Here is a 20534-nt window from a genome sequence, read left to right on the forward strand (position 1 = left end):
AGTTGCTTGGTTCCTAAAGAGGATGTTTTATAGGGAGGAACAAAGACATAAATAGGTTTGAGAACAGTAGTCTGAGAACTGTTTCAATTGGAAAGCACAATTTCCCACAGTTGAGTCCACAGAACCAAAAATACAATAAAAACATATTCAAATATATAGACACCTTAGACCACGGCTGGCTCATTCGGCTGAAACAATCTCTGCCAAAGACCCCATACACACAAATGCTTGGCTTGGCCAAGTGTTTCTGTGCTCTCCATGGGGAGAGTGGAGTAAGCTGCTGGCAGATCAGTCTGGCAGTGTCTTATGTGCATGAAGAATAGAAGGATCTGTTGGGGCCACATACAAATTCGATGCTCAGCCAATGCCGCCAAAATAAGTGGGTTCGGCAGACTTTAATGTATATAGGGGTCTTAGTTTCATGCAGTATATGTTCAAGTGGTTTTCCCACAATTCACAGTTAGCACCCATTATAGGTTAGAAGTGTTTAATCAATGGGGGACACACCTATGGGGCTCCCACGATCAATAGACGGGGGATACATAACCAGTCACGCAGCACGGAAGAGTTAGGCTGGAGACACGCTAGCGATTTTAAAATCTGTCCGATTTTGATGCAGGAGAGTCAGACGAGTGTAATGCGTTTTTTATGCGAGTACAATCCGATTTTTGCCACCTAGCATCCGATTTACATCCGAATGCAGTGTGATTGCTATCCGATTGCAATGCGATTTTAACATGACCTTTTACATACAGCAATTCTGTCATTTACACATCGTTTTCAAAGGAAATATTCGTCAAAACACACACACATTATATATATTAGATAGCAGAAAAGCCGGCAAATCAGGTGCGTGTACAGTAAAATCACACTGACAGGTTAGAATAGAATAGGTAGAATAGATATATACACATAGATATATATATATATATATATATATATATATATATATATATATATATATACATATATATATATATATATATATATATATATATATATATATATATATATGTATATATATATATATATATATATGTATGTGACACACATACAAATATATATACAGTGCCTACAAGTAGTATTCAACCCCCTGCAGATTTAGCAGGTTTACACATTTGGAATTAACTTGGCATTGTGACATTTGGACTGTAGATCAGCCTGGAAGTGTGAAATGCACTGCAGCAAAAAAGAATGTTATTTCTTTGTTTATTTTTTTTTTTAAATTGTGAAAAGTCTTTTCAGAGGGTCATTTATTATTCAACCCCTCAACCCACCAGAATTCTGTTTGGTTCCCCTAAAGTATTAAGAAGTAGTTCAGGCACAAAGAACAATGAGCTTCACATGTTTGGATTAATTATCTCTTTTTCCAGCCTTTTCTGACTATTTAAGACCCTCCCCAAACTTGTGAACAGCACTCATACATGGTCAACATGGGAAAGACAAAGGAGCATTCCAAGGCCATCAGAGACAAGATCGTGGAGGGTCACAAGGCTGGCAAGGGGTACAAAACCCTTTCCAAGGAGTTGGGCCTACCTGTCTCCACTGTTGGGAGCATCATCCGGAAGTGGAAGGCTTATGGAACTACTGTTAGCCTTCAACGGCCTGGACAGCCTTTGAAAGTTTCCTCCCGTGCCGAGGCCAGGCTTGTCCGAAGAGTCAAGGCTAACCCAAGGACAACAAGGAAGGAGCTCCGGGAAGATCTCATGGCAGTGGGGACATTGGTTTCAGTCAATACCATAAGTAACGTACTCCACCGCAATGGTCTCCGTTCCAGACGAGCCCGTAAGGTACCTTTACTTTCAAAGCGTCATGTCAAGGCTCGTCTACAGTTTGCTCATGATCACTTGGAGGACTCTGAGACTGACTGGTTCAAGGTTCTCTGGTCTGATGAGACCAAGATCGAGATCTTTGGTGCCAACCACACACGTGACGTTTGGAGACTGGATGGCACTGCATACGACCCCAAGAATACCATCCCTACAGTCAAGCATGGTGGTGGCAGCATCATGCTGTGGGGCTGTTTCTCAGCCAAGGGGCCTGGCCATCTGGTCCGCATCCATGGGAAGATGGATAGCACGGCCTACCTGGAGATTTTGGCCAAGAACCTCCGCTCCTCCATCAAGGATCTTAAGATGGGTCGTCATTTCATCTTCCAACAAGAAACGACCCAAAGCACACAGCCAAGAAAACCAAGGCCTGGTTCAAGAGGCAAAAAATCAAGGTGTTGCAGTGGCCTAGTCAGTCTCCTGACCTTAACCCAATTGAAAACTTGTGGAAGGAGCTCAAGATTAAAGTCCACATGAGACACCCAAAGAACCTAGATAACTTGGAGAAGATCTGCATGGAGGAGTGGGCCAAGATAACTCCAGAGACCTGTGCCGGCCTGATCAGGTCTTATAAAAGACGATTATTAGCTGTAATTGCAAACAAAGGTTATTCCACAAAATATTAAACCTAGGGGTTGAATAATAATTGACCCACACTTTTATGTTTAAAATTTATAAAAATTTAACTGAGCAACAAAACTTTTTGGTTTGTAAGATTTATGCATCTGTTAATAAATCCTGCTCTTGTTTGAAGGCTCTAACTTATTTGCATCTTATTAAACCTGCTAAATCTGCAGGGGGTTGAATACTACTTGTAGGCATTGTGTATATGTATTTATATTGCATAGAGAGATAGATAGAAGAAAAGCCAGTAAATCATCTGCCGTGTTGTGTAAAATCACTGCAGGAGCCAACAGGATAGAAGAGAAGGATTACATACAGTAAATACACATGGAATAGGTAGATATATAGATGTCAGTGACAAATACAGTTAGTAGTGTGTTTGCAAATTACTGTACATGTATTTAATTAATAAAAGGTTATTTTTTGTAAAAAAAAAAAAAAAAAAGAAAGAAAATGGCGTGGGCTCCCGGCAACCAGCAGAGGGAAAGCAGACGACTGGGGGCAGATGTTTATAGCCTGGGAAGGGGGTAATACCCATGGAGCTTCCCAGGCTATTGATTTAAGCTCACAACTGTATACTTAGCCTTTACTGGCTATTAAATTGGGGGGAGGGGTCCCCCATAATTAACAACCAGCAAAGGCTATGCAGACTGCTGTGGGCTGATATTGATAGCCTAGGAAGGGGCCATTGATACTGGCCCCACTGGCTAAAAACATCTCTTAGCCGCCCCAGAAAAGGCGCATCTCTAAGATGCGCCAATTCTGGCACTTAGCCTCACTCTTCCCACTTGCCCAGTAGCGGTGTCAAGTGGGATAATAGTTGGGGGGTTGATGTCACCGTCAGGTGACATCAAGCCCACGGCTTAGTAATGGAGAAGCATCTGTAAGACACCTATCCATTACTAATCATATATTTGTATGGTAAATACACAGCCAGAATAAAGTCCTTTATTTAAAAGAAACACACAGACTCCTTTATTATTAATTAAACCATACTTACGACCTCACCTAATTCCTGCAAAGCCCTCAATCTCCTGTAATAAAAGTAAAATAAGAAAGCAACAATATACCATACCTGTCTGTCGTTGTGTCCCACGCTGTAATCCATGTCTTGGGGATAATTAGTTTTCAAACTGGACGGGGCCAAAATGTGACCTTCCCGGCTGAAAACCACTGGTGAATGAGATGCTACGAGCGCAGTTTCAGTGACTAGCGCTGCCTCAGTGACAGAACCGCTAGTAATGGCACCCATTCCTTGCCACTCAAGTGCTCTTTGATAGTGGGGACACATTCCTCAATTTGCAATGGGGCTCCTCTAAAGTTTAGTTCCACTCCTGAGTAGAAGTAAAGGCAGCATATCATAGCAAAGCCAAAGTATAGAACGGCAGTAAAAGTATGTGATATACCTATGTAATCTTGCTTGAGATATGATGTATAACAGCTTGTACTTTAGATTTAGTTGCTCCTGAATTGTACTTGTCATCTTTTAGTCCAAGGATATCAAGTGCATTACGTACACTGGGTTATTTTGAGCTCATTCTGCCTACGCTGCAATATTCTTCTTTTTAGATATGCTGTTTAAAAGAAAATTGAAGTTTTACCTATTTCTGTGAGTCACACGCTGCTAAATGTGCCAGTTCAGGCATAAAGGCTTATTATGAAATGAGGACGCTTCAAATCTGCAAATATTAAACTTGACAATTTGTCATATTGCAATGTAGTGAAGCAAGACGTACACTAGATATAAATGGTAATGCTTCTATTAACATTACCAGTGATTAGAATTCTTTATGGTGACATGGAAGAAATATATCTTGGTACCGTGTATCAACCACTGAGGACTCTCAATTCTAAATATTATGGTGACATGGTATGTCTTCCATGTACATGAATGTAGACGTCGTTAGGGGTCCCTCCTTACAATACGCATTTATGGAAGATTCATAGAATATTCCATAAATGCTTGCATGGAAATGTAGCCTATTGTGGCAACTGACCAAATGTACATCAAACTAGGGGCCATGGGATATTTATTAGGAACCTGTCAGCTGGTTCAAGCTGCAGAAATTTGAGATTTGGGTGGAATAGGAAGCACACACCACTTAATGAATCAAGTGTATTTTACAAGTGACGTGCTCCTTGCTAGAAATCATACCCCAGTCGTGGACTCGAGTAAAATTTCTGGCATAATGTACATCACAATTGATCATGAATTAGATAGGCAGGTGTTAACATGACCCCACCCCGCTGGCCAAAACTAGTGTGAAAACAGGAAAAGTAGCTACGTTTTTGTGACTTTTTAAAGGTGTCCTATGCCAGAATTTTTAATGATTTGGGGCCTTATGGGTTTCATTAGACTAGTCCAAGTCACATCCCAGGGGGCTTCTCTCTGCCGTGCTCCCCTAGAGTAATGGGCTTCTACATAAGCACATATATACTTTCTGTGAGTGTGGCGCAAAGACCTGCCTCTGTGAGCCATAGTCCCAGGTCTCCATGTCTGCATTGGAGCATCTGGTATGAGATTCATGGTGTCTGTGGTGCCGGCGTCATGAATCTGCTGACAGGTTCCTTTTAATGGAATGGGCAGCATTGGATGGAAGAAAGGCAACATTGGGGGCTCCACTTCCTGTCAAAGCTTTTATTTAATCCAGTGTAGGTCGCCTACGCACTGTATAAATTCACTAATAAACTACCCAGTACAGAGGAGGAAAGCACGCCTTTTCTTCCAATCATCAGATCTTTCAGTATCCTGCAGGAGCTCCTTTTACATAAGCGCTTTTTGGCCATGTTCACACATTGCAGAAGCTTTTCCGCTGCGGATCCGGTTTCAATTCCACGTGCTAATTACGGATTTCCCCCTACTCCATTACGAACATTCAATAGGGTGAAATCTGCGTTGAAAATCTGCAAAAGAATGAGCAGGCTTCAGATTTGATTTCTGCACCTTGCATAGAAAAAGTCCGCATGAAAATGAAAGAACCTTGTGAAAAGGAATCCGAAAAGCCCATGTTCTTGTAATGTGGAGTCCGCACCGCTAATCTTATCATAGAGGAAAGGAGAATATACTGCGTGATTGGCAGAATAGTAATAAAATGATAAAAGGAAAATGAATGGATATACAGTACAGAACAAAAGTTTGGACACACCTTCTCATTTAAAGATTTTTCTGTATTTTCATGACTATGAAAATTGTAAACTCACACTGAAGGCATCAAAACTATGAATTAACACATGTGGAATTATATGCTTAACAAAAAAGTGTGAAACAACTGAAAATATGTCTTATATTCTAGGTTCTTCAAAGTAGCCACCTTTTGCTTTGATGACTGCTTTGCACACTCTTGGCATTCTCTTGATGAGCTTCAAGAGGTAGTCACCGGGAATGGTTTTCACTTCACAGGTGTGCCGTCAGGTTTAATAAGTGGGATTTCTTGCCTTATAAATGGGGTTGGGACCATCAGTTGAGTTGTGCAGAAGTCTGGTGGATACACAGCTGATAGTCCTACTGAATAGACTCTTAGAATTTGTATTATAGCAAGAAAAAAGCAGCTAATTAAAGAAAAACTAGTGGCCATCATTACTTTAAGAAATGATGGTCAGTCAGTCCGAAAAATTGGGAAAGCTTTGAAAGTGTCCCCAAGTGCAGTGGCAAAAAACATCAAATGCTACAAAGAAACTAGATCACATGAGGACCGCCCCAGGAAAGGAAGACCAAGAGTCAACTCTGCTTCTGAGGATAAGTTCATCCGAGTCACCAGCCTCAAAAATCGCAGGTTAACAGCAGCTCAGATTAGAGACCAGGTCAATGTCACACAGAGTTCTAGCAGCAGACACATCTCTACAACAACTGTTAAGAGGAGACTTTGTGCAGCGTGCCTTCATGGTAAAATAGCTGCTAGGAAACCACAGCTAAGGACAGGCAACAATCAGAAGAGACTTGTTTGGGCTAAAGAACACAAGGAATGGACAATAGACCAGTGGAAATCTGTGCTTTGGTCTGATGAGTCCAAATTTGAGATCTTTGGTTCCAACCACCATGTCTTTGTGCGACACAGAAAAGGTGAACGGATGGACTCTACATGCCTGGTTCCCACCATGAAGCATGGAGGAGGAGGTGTGATGGTGTGGGGGTGCTTTGTTGGTGACACTGTTGGGGATTTATTCAAAATTGAAGGCATACTGAACCAGCATGGCTACCACAGCATCTTGCAGCGGCATGCTATTCCATCCGGTTTGCGTTTAGTTGGACCATCATTTATTTTTCAACAGGACAATGACCCCAAACACACCTCCAGGCTGTGTAAGGGCTATTTGATCAAGGAGGAGAGTGATGGGGTGCTACGCCAGATGACCTGGCCTCCACAGTCACCAGACCTGAACCCAATCGAAATGGTTTGTGGTGAGCTGGACCGCAGAGTGAAGGCAAAAAGTGCTAAGCATCTCTGGGACATCCTTCAAGATTGTTGGAAGACCATTCCCGGTGACTACCTCTTGAAGCTCATCAAGCGAATGCCAAGAGTGTGCAAAGCAGTCATCAAAGCAAAAGGTGGCTACTTTGAAGAACCTAGAATATATGGCATCATTGTAGTTGTTTCACATGTTTTTGTTAACCCCTTCGCGCCATGCGCCGTACTAGTACTGCGCTGCCGACACTGCATTTGTGCCAGCAGCAGTACTAGTACGGCGCATCAATCACCGCGGTCTCGCGCTGAGCGCCGCGGTGATCGGGTGCGGGTGTCAGCTGTATATGACAGCTGACACCCCGCAGCAATGCCCACGATCGGCGCTATCGCCGATCGCGGGCATTTAACCCCTCTGATGCCGCTGACAGCGGCATAGAGGGGGATCGCGCAGGGACGGGGGCTCCCTGCGCTCTCCCACCGGAGCAACGCAATGAGATCGCGTTGCTCCGGTGACCCGGAAGGAGTCCCCGGATCCAAGATGGCCGCCGGACTCCTTCCGGGTCATGAAATGACCTGGCTAGCCGGCGCCTGCTGAGAGCAGGCGCTGGAAAGCCAGCTAAACTGCATGTCAGATCGTTGATCTGACAGTGTGCTATGCACAGTGTCAGATCAACGATCTGATCTAATACAGAGATGTCCCACCCTGGGACAATGTTAGAAAGTTTAAAAAAAAATAAATAGAATGTGTAAAAAAAAAAAAAAATCCCCAAATAAAAAAAAAAAAAACATTTCCCAATAAATCCATGTATGTATGTAAATTAAAAAAAAACAATAAATGTACACATATTTGGTATCGCCGCGTCCGTAACGACCCGCTCTATAAAACTATCCCACTAGTTAACCCCTTCAGTGAACACCGCAAAAAAAAATAAATAAAAAACAAGGCAAAAAACATTGCTTTATTATCATACAGGCGAACAAAAAGTGGAATAACACGCGATCAAAACGACGGATATAAATAACCATGGTACCGCTGAAAACGTCATCTTGTCCCGCAAAAAAAAAGCCACCATACAGCATCATCAGCAGAAAAATAAAAAAGTTATAGCTCTCAGAATAATGCGATGCAAAAACAATTTTTTTTTATATAAAATAGTTTTTATTGTGTAAAAGCGCCAAAACATAAAAAAAATTACATAAATGAGGTATCGCTGTAATCGTACTGACCTGAAGAATAAAACTGCTTTATCCATTTTACCACACGTGGAACGGTATAAACGCCCCCCCTAAAAGAAATTCAGGAATTGCTGGTTTTTGTTCATTCCGCCTCCCAAAAATCGGAATAAAAAGCGATCAAAAAATGTCATCTGCCCGTAAATGTTACCAATAAAAACGTCAACTCGTCCCACAAAAAACAAGATCTCACATGACTCTGTGGGCCAAAATATGGATAAATTATAGCTCTCAAAATGTGGTGATGCAAAAACTATTTTTTGCAATAAAAAGCGTCTTTTAGTGCGTGACAGCTGCCAATCATAAAAATCCGCCAAAAAAACGCTATAAAAGTAAATCAAACCCCCCTTCACCACCCCCTTACTTACGGAAAAAATAATAAAATGTAAAAAAATGTATTTATTTCCATTTTCCCATTAGGGTTAGGGCTAGGGTTAGGATTAGGGCTAGGGTTAGGGCTAGGGTTGGGGCTAGGGGTGTGTTTGGATTAGGGTTTCAGTTATAATTGGGGGTTTCCACTGTTTAGACACATCAGGGGCTCTCCAAACGTGACATGGCGTCCGATCACAATTCCAGCCAATTCTGCTTTGAAAAAGTAAAACAGCGCTACTTCCCTTCCGAGTTCTCCTGTGTGCCCAAACAGTGGTTCCCCCCAACATATGGGGTTTAACCCCTTAGTGACAGAGCCAATTTGGTACTTAATGACCAGGCCAATTTTTGCAATTCTGACCACTGTCACTTTATGAGGTTATAACTCTGGAACGCTTCAACGGATCCCGCTGATTCTGAGATTGTTTTTTCGTGACATATTGTACTTCATGTTAGTGGTAACATTTCTTCGATATTACTTGCGATTATTTATGAAAAAAACGGAAATATGGCGAAAATTTTTAAAATTTTGCAATTTTCAAACTTTGTATTTTTATGCCCTTAAATCAGAGAGATATGTCACGAAAAATAGTTAATAAATAACATTTCCCACATGTCTACTTTACATCAGCACAATTTTGGAAACAAAAATTTTTTTTTGTTAGGGAGTTATAAGGGTTAAAAGTTGACCAGCAATTTCTCATTTTTACAACACCATTTTTTTTAGGGACCACATCACATTTGAAGTCATTTTGAGGGGTCTATATGATAGAAAATAATGAAGTGTGACACCATTCTAAAAACTACACCCCTCAAGGTTCTCAAAACCACATTCAAGAAGTTTATTAACCCTTTACGTGCTTCACAGGAACTGAAACAATGTGGAAGGAAAAAATGAACATTTAACTTTTTTTTGCAAACATCTTAATTCAGAACCATTTTTTTTATTTTCACAAGTGTAAAAACAGAAATGTAACCATAAATTTTGTTATGCAATTTCTCCTGAATACGCCAATACCCCATATGTGGGGGTAAACCACTGTTAGGGCGCACCGCAGAACTTAGAAGTGAAGGAGCGCCGTTTGACTTTTTCAATGCAGAATTGGCTGGAATTGAGATCGGACGCCATGTCACGTTTAGAGAGCCCCTGATGTGCCTAAACAGTGGAAACTCCCCACAAGTGACACCATTTTGGAAACTAGACCCCTTAAGGAACTTATCTAGATGTGTGGTGAGCACTTTGAACCCCCAAGTGCTTCACAGAAGTTTATAACGTAGAGCCGTGAAAATAGAAAATAGCTTTTGTTTACACAAAAATGATCTTTTCGCCCACAAATTCTTATTTTCACAAGGGTAACAGGAGAAATTAGACCACAAAAGTTGTTGTGCGATTTCTCCTGAATACGTTGATACCCCATATGTGAGGGTAAACCACTGTTTGGGCGCACCGCAGAGCTTGGAAGTGAAGGAGCGCCGTTTTACTTTTTCAATGTAGAATTGGCTGGAATTGAGATTGGACGCCATGTCGCGTTTGGAGAGCCCCTGATGTGCCTAAACAGTGGAAACCCCCCACAAGTGACACCATTTTGGAAACTAGACCCCTTAAGGAACTTATCTAGATGTGTGGCGAGCACTTTGAACCCCCATGTGCTTCACAGAAGTTTATAACGTAGATCCGTGAAAAAAAAAATTGCATTTTTTCTACAAAAATGATCTTTTTGCCCACAAATTTTTATTTTCACAAGAGTAACAGGAGAAATTAGACCACTAAAGTTGTTGTGCAATTTCTCCTGAGTACGTTGATACCCAATATGTGGGGGTAAACCACTGTTTGGGCGCACCGCAGAGCTTGGAAGAGAAAGAGTGCCGTTTTACTTTTTCAATGTAGAATTGGCTGGAATTGAGATCGGACGCCATGTCGCGTTTGGAGAGCCCCTGATGTGCCTAAACAGTAGAAATCCCCCACAAGTGACCCCATTTTGGAAACTAGACCCCCCATGGAACTTATCTAGATGTGCGGTGAGAACCTTGAATGCCCAAGTGCTTCACAGAAGTTTATAATGCAGAGCCGTGAAAATAAAAAATATTTTTTTTTTCCACAAAAAAGATTTTTTAGCCCCCAAGTTTTTATTTTCACAAGGGTAACAAGAGAAATTGGACCCCAAAAGTTGTTGTCCAATTTGTCCTGAGTATGCTGGTACCCCATATGTGGGGGTAAACCACTGTTTGGGCGCACGGCAGAGCTCGGAAGGGAAGGAGCGCCTTTTTGGAATGCAGACTTTGATAGAATGGTCTGTGGGCATTATGTTGCGATTGCAGAGCCCCTGATGTAGCTAAACTGTAGTAACCCCCCACAAGTGACCCCATTTTGGAAACTAGACCCCCCAAGGAACTTATCTAGATGTGTGGTGAGAACTTTGAATGCCCAAGTGCTTCACAGAAGTTTAGAATGCAGAGTCGTGAAAATAAAAAAATATTTTTTTTTCCACAAAAAAGATATTGTAGCCCCCAAGTTTTTATTTTCACAAGGGTAACAGGAGAAATTGGACTGCAATAGTTGTTGTCCAATTTATCCCGAGTACGCTGATGCGCCATATGTGGGGGTAAACCACTGTTTGGGCGCACCGCAGAGCTTGGAAGTGAAGGAGCGCCGTTTTACTTTTTCAATGTAGAATTGGCTGGAATTGAGATTGGACGCCATGTCGCGTTTGGAGAGCCCCTGATGTGCCTAAACAGTGGAAACCCCCCACAAGTGACACCATTTTGGAAACTAGACCCCTTAAGGAACTTATCTAGATGTGTGGCGAGCACTTTGAACCCCCATGTGCTTCACAGAAGTTTATAACGTAGAGCCGTGAAAAAAAAAATTTGCATTTTTTCTACAAAAATGATCTTTTTGCCCACAAATTTTTATTTTCACAAGAGTAACAGGAGAAATTAGACCACTAAAGTTGTTGTGCAATTTCTCCTGAGTACGTTGATACCCAATATGTGGGGGTAAACCACTGTTTGGGCGCACCGCAGAGCTTGGAAGAGAAAGAGTGCCGTTTTACTTTTTCAATGTAGAATTGGCTGGAATTGAGATCGGACGCCATGTCGCGTTTGGAGAGCCCCTGATGTGCCTAAACAGTAGAAATCCCCCACAAGTGACCCCATTTTGGAAACTAGACCCCCCATGGAACTTATCTAGATGTGCGGTGAGAACCTTGAATGCCCAAGTGCTTCACAGAAGTTTATAATGCAGAGCCGTGAAAATAAAAAATATTTTTTTTTTCCACAAAAAAGATTTTTTAGCCCCCAAGTTTTTATTTTCACAAGGGTAACAAGAGAAATTGGACTGCAATAGTTGTTGTCCAATTTATCCCGAGTACGCTGATGTGCCATATGTGGGGGTAAACCACTGTTTGGGCGCACGGCAGAGCTCGGAAGGGAAGGAGCGCCTTTTTGGAATGCAGACTTTGATAGAATGGTCTGTGGGCATTATGTTGCGATTGCAGAGCCCCTGATATACCTAAACTGTAGTAACCCCCCACAAGTGACCCCATTTTGGAAACTAGACCCCCCAAGGAACTTATCTAGATGTGTGGTGAGAACTTTGAATGCCCAAGTGCTTCACAGAAGTTTAGAATGCAGAGTCGTGAAAATAAAAAATATTTTTTTTTTCACAAAAAAGATTTTGTAGCCCCCAAGTTTTTATTTTCACAAGGGTAACAAGAGAAATTGGACCCCAGAAGTTGTTGTCCAATTTATCCCGAGTACGCTGATGCCCCATATGTGGGGGTAACCCACTGTTTGGGCGCACGGCAGAGCTCAGAAGGGAGGGAGCACCATTTGACTTTTTGAGCGCAAAATTGGCTGTCATGTTTGGAGACCCCCTGATGTACCTAAACAGTGGAAACCCCCCAATTCTAGCTCCAACCCTAACCCCAACACACCCCTAACCCTAATCCCAACCTGATCCATAATCCTAATCACTAACCCTAACCATAATCACAACCCTTACCCCAAAACAACCCTAATGTCAACCCTAACCATAACCCTAATCAAAACCCTAAATCCAACACACCCCTAATCCTAATTTCAACCCTAACCTCAAACCTAACCCTAATCCCAATACACCCCTAATCACAACCCTAACCTTAACCCTAATCCCAAACCTAACCCTAATCCCAAGCGTAACGCTAATACCAACCCTAATCCAAACCCTAACCCTAATCCCAGCTCTAACCCTAACTTTAGCCCCAACCCTAGCCCTAACTTTAGCCCCAACCCTAACCCTAGCCCTAAGGCTACTTTCACACTTGCGTCGTTTGGCATTCCGTCGCAATCCGTCGTTTTGGACAAGAAGCGGATCCTGCAAATGTGCCCGCAGGATGCGTTTTTTGCCCATAGACTTGTATTGCCGACGGATCGTGACGGATGGCCACACGTCGCGTCCGTCGTGCACTGGATCAGTTGTGTTTTGGCGGAGCGTCGGCACAAAAAAAGTTCAATGAAACGTTTTTTTGTACGTCGCATCCGCCATTTCTGACCGCGCATGCGTGGCCGTAACTCCGCCCCCTCCTCCCCAGGACATAGATTGGGCAGCGGATGCGTTGAAAAACTACAGCTGCTGCCCACGTTGTGCACAATTTTCACAACGTGCGTCGGTATGTCGGGCCGATGCATTGCGACGGCCCCGTACCGACGTAAGTGTGAAAGAAGCCTAACCCTAAATTTAGCCCCAACCCTAACCCTAAATTTAGCCCCAACCCTAAATTTAGCCCCAACCCTAACCCTAACCCTACCCCTAATTTTAGCCCCAACTGCTGTTCTCCTGCCGGCCGGCAGATGGAGACAGATGGCGGGCGCACTGGGCATGCGTCCGCCATGTTCTTCTGCCGGCGGCCAGGAGGAGCAGCAAGAGGATCCAGGGACCTAGGTGAGTATTGTAGGGTCCCCGAATCCCCCTATTTCTCTGTCCTCTGATGTGCGATCACATCAGAGGACAGAGAATTACACTTTACTTTTTTTTTTTTTGCGGTCGCCGGTAAACAGTTAATTACCGGCGATCGCAAAACAGGGGTCGGTAATACCAACCCCGATCATGCTCTTTGGGGTCTCGGCTACCCCCGGCAGCCGAGACCCCAAAGATTCCCCCGGTGCCGGCCGGCGGGCGCACTGCGCATGCCATTTTGAAGATGGCGGCGCCCACCGGGAGACACGAGGAGCATCGGGGGAGCTAGGTGAGTATTGGGGGGCCACCTGGGACCCCTTTTCTCTGTCCTCCGATGTGCGATCACATCGGAGGACAGAGAAATTAAAAAGAGATCGCTTTTTTTTTTTTTTTTTTTTTTTTTGTGATCGCCGGTAAACGGTTAATTACCGGCGATCGCAAATGCGGGGTGGGTTAAAACCCCCCCGAATCATGTTCTCTGGGGTCTCGGCTACCCTCGGCAGCTGAGACCCCGGAGAAAATCGGCCTCTGGGGGGCGCTATTGACTTTTTCCACAGCGCCGTTAATTAACGGCGCTGTGGTTTAAGTACCCTTAGCGGCCGCCGTTAAAAGGCGTATCGGCGGTCGCTAAGGGGATAAGCGTTCTCAGGACAAGTTGGACAACAACTTTTGGGGTCCAATTTGTCCTGTTACCCTTGGGAAAATAAAAACATAGGGGATAAAATATCATTTTTGTGGAAAAAAAAATATTTTTTATTTTCACGGCTCTGCGTTATAAACTGTAGTGAAACACTTGTTGGTTCAAAGCTCTCACAACACATCTAGATAAGTTCCTTGGGGGGTCTAGTTTCCAATATGGGGTCACTTGTGGGGGGTTTCTACTGTTTAGGTACATCAGGGGCTCTGCAAATGTAACATGACACCTGCAGTCCATTCCATCTAAGTCTGCATTTCAAACGGTGCTCCTTCCCTTCTGAGCTCTGCCATGCACTCAAACGGTGGTTCCCCCCCACATGTGGGGTATCCGCGTACTCAGGACAAATTGGACAATAACATTTGTGGTCCAATTTCTCCTGTTACCCTTGGGGAAAAAAAATTGCGTGCTAAAACATCATTTTGTGGAAAGAAAAAATGATTTTTTAATTTTCACAATGCTACATTCTAAACTTTAGTGAAACAATTGGGGGTTAAAAATGCTCACCACACATCTAGATAAGTTCCTTTGGGGGTCTTCTTTCCAAAATGGGGTCACTTGTGGGGGGTTTCCACTGTTAAGGCACGTCAGGGGCTCTCCAAATGCGACATGGCGTCCGATCTCAATTCCAGCCAATTTTGCATTGAAAAGTCAAATGGCACTCTTTCCCTTCCGAGCTCTGCCATGCGCTCAAACAGTGGTTTATCCCCATATATGAAGTATCGGCGTACTCAGGACAAATTGCACAACAACTTTTGGGGTCCAATTTATCCTGTTACCCTTGGGAAAATAAAAAATTTGGGGCAAAAAGATCATTTTTTGTGAAAATTAATATAAATTTTTTTTTACGGCTCTACATTATAAACTTCTGTGAAGCACTTGGAGGTTCAAAGTGCTCACCGCACATCTAGATTAGTTCCTTAGGGGGTCTACTTTCCAAAATGGTGTCACTTGTGGGGGTTTCCACTGTTTAGGCACATCAGGGGCTCTCCAATCGTGACATGGGCTCCGATCTCAATTCCAGCAAATCTTGCATTGAAAAGTCAAATGGCGCTCCTTCCCTTCCGAGCTCTGCCATGTGCCCAAACAGTGGTTTACCCCCACATATGGGGTATTGGCGTACTCAGGACAAATTGTACAACGACTTTTGTGGTCCAATTTCTCCTGTTACCCTTGGTAAAATGAAACAAATTGGACCTGAAGTAAAAATTTTGTGAAAAAAAAGTTAAATGTTCAATTTTTTTAAACATTCAAAAAATTCCTGTGAAGCACCTGAAGGGTTAATACACTTTTTGAATGTGGTTTTGAGTACCTTGAGGGGTGCAGTTTTTAGAATGGTGTCACTTTTGGGCATTTTCTGTCATATAGACCCCTCAGTCACTTCAAGTGTGAGGTGGTCCGTAAAAAAATGGTTTTGCAAATTTTGTTGCAAAAATGAGAAATCGCTGGTCAACTTTTAACCCTTATAACGTCCTAACAAAAAAAAATTATGTTTCCAAAATTGTGCTGATGTAAAGCAGACATGTGGGAAATGTTGTTTATTAACTATATTATGTGATATAACTCTCTAATTTAAGGGCATAAAAACTAAGAGTTTGAAAATTGCTAAATTTTCATAATTTCCGACAAATGTTTGTTTTTTTCACAAATAAATGCAAGTCATATCGAAGAAATTTTACCACTATCATGAAGTACAATATGTCACAAGAAAACAATGTCAGAATCACCATGATCCGTTGAAGCGTTTCAGAGTTATGACCTCATAAAGTGACAGTGGTCAGAATTGTAAAAATTGGCCCTGTCACTTAGGTGAAAACAGGCTTTGGGGTGAAGGGGTTAAGTATATAATTCCACATGTTAATTCATAGTTTTGATGCCTTCAGTGTGAATGTACAATTTTCAGTCATGAAAATACAGAAAAATGAGGTGTCCAAACTTTTGCTCTGTACTGTACATTAATCATAAATAAACCTATTATTGTTATGGAAAATTGAATAGGTGAATGAGGGCGTCGTTATGCTGTGTTTACATTCACCATTTGATGTTTTTTTTTGTCCTGCAGTACAAAAGCTGCAAAACACCTGATTTTTAGCATTTTTTTTAAATGCTTTTTGCCAAATTTTTGGGTGTAGATTAAATGTGTGCTTTGTCTACAGTACATTTTTAATAAAGTTAGTTGTATTCACAGAAAACACAAACAATAGCGTTACATGTTTTTACAGCGGTTTTTTTTTCTTTTTTTCTTTCCAGTCCTCATTTTGTGGGTGAAAAAAAAACCCACTGGAGGAATTGACATGCTGCAGCTTTCAGCAATGCTTATATGCGGTGGCAGGAAAAAAAAAAAAAGTGTGCACGCGATTCCTAAAACACCATAGCGTTTTCTGGCAGTGTAAAAAAAAATCAATTTTTAATTTGCATAAAAAAACTCTCTGCAAAAATACTGCATGTGAACACGACCCTAATATGCTATTGTTCAATATAAATAAATATATATATATCTATCATAGTGTGCTCGGTATAATAACATCATGATTGTGTGTATCACCAGGCATGGATATCTGCAGAGATTTGCCAGCGAGCAGATGATGCTGTGTAAAGGAGCGGGATGGCATCCTCTTACTGTGTACAGTAATTCTTTACTGGACCATGATGAAGAGAGTTCTTCATGCGGGAGCCTCTTTTCTAGAGACCGTATGAGTTCCAGCACACCTTATCCTTTAAAGAGAAAATCAATGTGTGGTGAGATCCAGCAGCTCATTTTTCTTTAAATATTACTGCTGCACTACATAGACCATATTCACTTTGCATGAAGATATTAATGTAAATCCATTAATAGATTGGTATGTTTTTGAGCGCTTACCTCGAGACAAAACAAAACAAATCATCTCCAGAAACAGGTTGCCGTGGTGTGGATTCTGGGTAAATATTTTAGATCAGTCACCTACATGTTCCCAACAATACTCTTGGGAATATTTAGCAGCAGGGTTAGTCGTGTTGGAAACACTATTCATGATTCTTTGCAAGTTCTAGGCCCTTCATATTAGAAACTTGTTTTTCCTCAACCAGAAGTGGGTGATAAATCCAGAAGTTGCTTCTATTATACTTTTCCTCTGATTGTTCCCATGTCCAGCACTCATCTGTTAGAATAGAACCAGCAGCAATCCATTGGAAGGAAAAAGAAAAAAGCGGTGCAGACACAACTTTAGTCAAGTGTTTAAAAACTGATCGCTGCTGGATTTTGTTTTAAACACTGAAGTCTATGGAAAACAGATCTGTTAGGCTACGTTCACATTAGCGTCGCGTCGCTGTTGCGTCGGCGACGCAGCGGCGACGCACGGAAAAACGCGCGCAAAAACGCGCGCGTTTTGCGACGCGTGCGTCGTTTTTTGCCGAAATCGGACGCAAGAAAAATGCAACTTGTAGCGTTTTCTTGCGTCCGACGCTAGCGTCTAAAATGACGCACGTGTCGGAAAACGCGTGCAAAAAGACGCACGCGTCCCCTATGTTAAACATAGGGGCGTGTCGCCGCTGCGTCGCCGACGCAACAGCGACGCTAATGTGAACGTAGCCTTAGTCATCTGTTTTCTTCTATTGGTAACGGACTCAATAAGCAAAAAAAAAAAGTTACAGATGAAAGAAAAACATATGGCTAATTAACATATCAGTTTTCCATAGACTTTAAGGGTATGTGCACACGATGCGGAGCAGTTTCTCATGAGTTTACGGTACAATGTAAACCTATGGGAAACAAAATCCGCAGTGCACATACTGCGGAAAAAAAAACGCGCGGAAACGCAGCGTTTTATTTTCCGCAGCATGTCAATTCTTTGTGCAGAATCCGCAGCGTTTTTACATCTGCTCCAATAGAAAACTGCAGATGTAAATCCGCAGCGGAAAACGCGATAAATCCACAGGAAAAACCCACAGTGGTTTTGCCCTGCGGATTTATCAAATCCGCTGCGGAAAAATCCGCAGTGGAGCTTTCTACGTGTGCACATACCCTTATAATTAGGAATGTGGTGCAGTTGTTGCACTAGTCTTAGAGATGGTGTGATACCCCTACACTGTACGGGATGCGTGTACCTCTAGCTATGTATTCTGCCTTACAGAACAAGTTCCAGGGAGAAGCTTGCTACACAAGAGAGCATTTGATGATCTGGAGTCTCATCCTGCTAAATGCAGCAAACAAAATGCACTTCACCTGCTACCATCAGAAAGCTCCGTATCATTCAACAGGTTGGCAAATAACTGGAAAACTAAAGGAAAAATGTTATCTTTTCTAAGGCATTGTCAGCTGTCTGACCTGCAGGACCCCTATTAACTTAGGAGTTTAGCTGTGCCTTGTACAGTAGCTCAGAGCCATTGCAGTCAGAACTCTGCCCATCAAACCTTAAGGGATTTGTTCAAATCTTGGTACAAACTTATCTCCAGGATAGGCAACAACTTCCTGATCAGCAGTGATCCAAACACTGGGACTCTCATTGCTCTCCAAAAACAGTGCTTTGTTGAATAATCGCTGGGAGTCCCAGTAATAATGAAGTTCTTTTAGGATAGACCATTAAAGTGTTTGTGCTAAGAAGTTTGTTCTCACATTAATGAGGAACTAAAAGACAGCTGGTAACAGGAGGTAGAGCAGGGGACCAACAACAGCTGTGGAACAATGGATCATTGGAAGCACAACTGTTTAACCCCTATATAGAAGCAGCTGAGGATGAGGATTCTAGCTGAGATAAGCAACGACTGTTCCTCAGTTGTGAGTTTTCTTCAAAAGCAAACCCTAATAGACATGACACTACAACTTTTATATTTGATGTAGTTATTGAATAGCTAAGAACTAGCAAAACCAGCTGCTCCCCGATGATTCCCATCATAATCTGCAGACTAGAACTGGTCAAGAACTGTGATTTATTACATAATGGAGGAAATGTTAGACTAAGGCTATGTGCACACGTCAGGATTTTCTGCAGAATTTTCCTGAACAAAACTGGACTTTTTCTGTGCGTTTTTTCCCCCGGAGCTTTCTCAATGCAATAAATAGCGGTAAAAACACGAAAAACCCATAAAATTAATGAACACGCTGCGTTTACCGCGATGCGTTTTTTTTTTCGCGGGAAAAAATGCAACATATGCACAAAAATTGCAGAATGGATTATAATTGATGGGATGCATATTTATGCGTTTTTATAGCGAAAAAAAACAGGATTTTTGGTTGCTTACCGTAAAATCTGTTTCTCGGAGCCTCCATTGGGGGGACACAGGAACCATGGGTGTATATGCTGCTGCCACTAGGAGGCTGACACTATGCACAAAAAAGTTAGCTCCTCCTCTGCAGTATACACCCCACCGACTGGCATTATGCACTTCAGTTAGTAAGAAAGCAGTAGGAGAAAAAACAACAAGGTTGAAACAACCATAAACATGAGAACTGTAAATGTGAGAACAGTCATAGAACAACAGAAACTGAGAAACATTGGGAGGATGCTGTGTCCCCCAATGGAGGCTCCGAGAAACATTTTACGGTAATCCTGTTTTCTCTTAACGCCTCTCATTGTGAGACACAGGAACCATGGGACGGCCCCAAGCAGGCCCTGGGGCGAGAAAAACAGACTTCCATCAGGTCAGAGGACTCACCACTGCCGCCTGCAAGATCCTTCTGCCTTGGCTGGCGTCCGCCGAAGCATAGGTATGGACCTTGTAAAATTTGGCGAACGTGTGGATGGAAGACCAGGTGGCCGCTTTGCAAAGCTGTAGGGCGGAAGCCCTGTGGTGTACCACCCAGGAAGCGCCGACTGCCCGGGTAGAGTGAGCCTTTATCCCAGGAGGGGGCACTCTGTTCTTGACCCGGTAAGCCTCCAAAATTGCCGTTCTAATACAGCGAGCAATAGTCGCCTTGGAAGCCGGCAGGCCTCTACGCGTGCCAGCAGGAATGACGAAAAGAGAATCAGTCTTCCGGAAAGCAGCCGTTGTTGCAAGGTAGATCCTCACTGCCCTGACGAGGTCCAGCTTGTTCAACGATCGCTCCAGAGGATGAGTCGGAGCTGGACAAAAGGAAGGTAGAACAATGTCCTTGTTGAGGTGGAAGGTAGAAACCACCATAGGAAAGAAGGAAGGCGGAGGCCTGAGGACCACCTTGTCCTGGTGGATAACCAAGAAAGGAAGTCAGCAAAAAAACTCGCCGCCAACTCGGAAACGCGGTGGAAAGAAAGGCCACCTTCCAAGATAGGGAGGTTTCCCTGTCCGTTCTGAGAGGCTCAAAGGGGGAACCCCTCAAAACATCCAGCACCAAATTTAAAGGGAACCTGTCACCCCGAAAATCGCGGGTGAGGTAAGCCCACCGGCATCAGGGGCTTATCTACAGCATTCTGTAATGCTGTAGATAAGCCCCCGATGTTACCTGAAAGAGGAGAAAAAGACGTTAGATTATACTCACCCAGGGGCGGTCCCGC

The 20534-nt window shown here is 42.9% G+C and overlaps 1 protein-coding gene across 2 annotated transcripts in view; it reads left to right on the plus strand.

Moving 5' to 3' along the window:
* LOC138670479 (cohesin subunit SA-2-like) overlaps window positions 1–20534 on the plus strand; it is a 164072-nt gene that overhangs the window by 135566 nt on the left and 7972 nt on the right. For both annotated transcript variants that reach the window (XM_069757868.1, XM_069757869.1), the window contains 2 exons: window positions 16637–16827; window positions 18198–18324. In XM_069757868.1, the coding sequence (XP_069613969.1) occupies window positions 16637–16827; window positions 18198–18324 (318 nt within the window). The remainder of the gene's footprint in view (window positions 1–16636; window positions 16828–18197; window positions 18325–20534) is intronic.

Source organism: Ranitomeya imitator, chromosome 3 (genome assembly GCF_032444005.1).
Source record: "Ranitomeya imitator isolate aRanImi1 chromosome 3, aRanImi1.pri, whole genome shotgun sequence".
In the NCBI taxonomy this organism is placed as follows: Eukaryota; Metazoa; Chordata; class Amphibia; order Anura; family Dendrobatidae; genus Ranitomeya; species Ranitomeya imitator.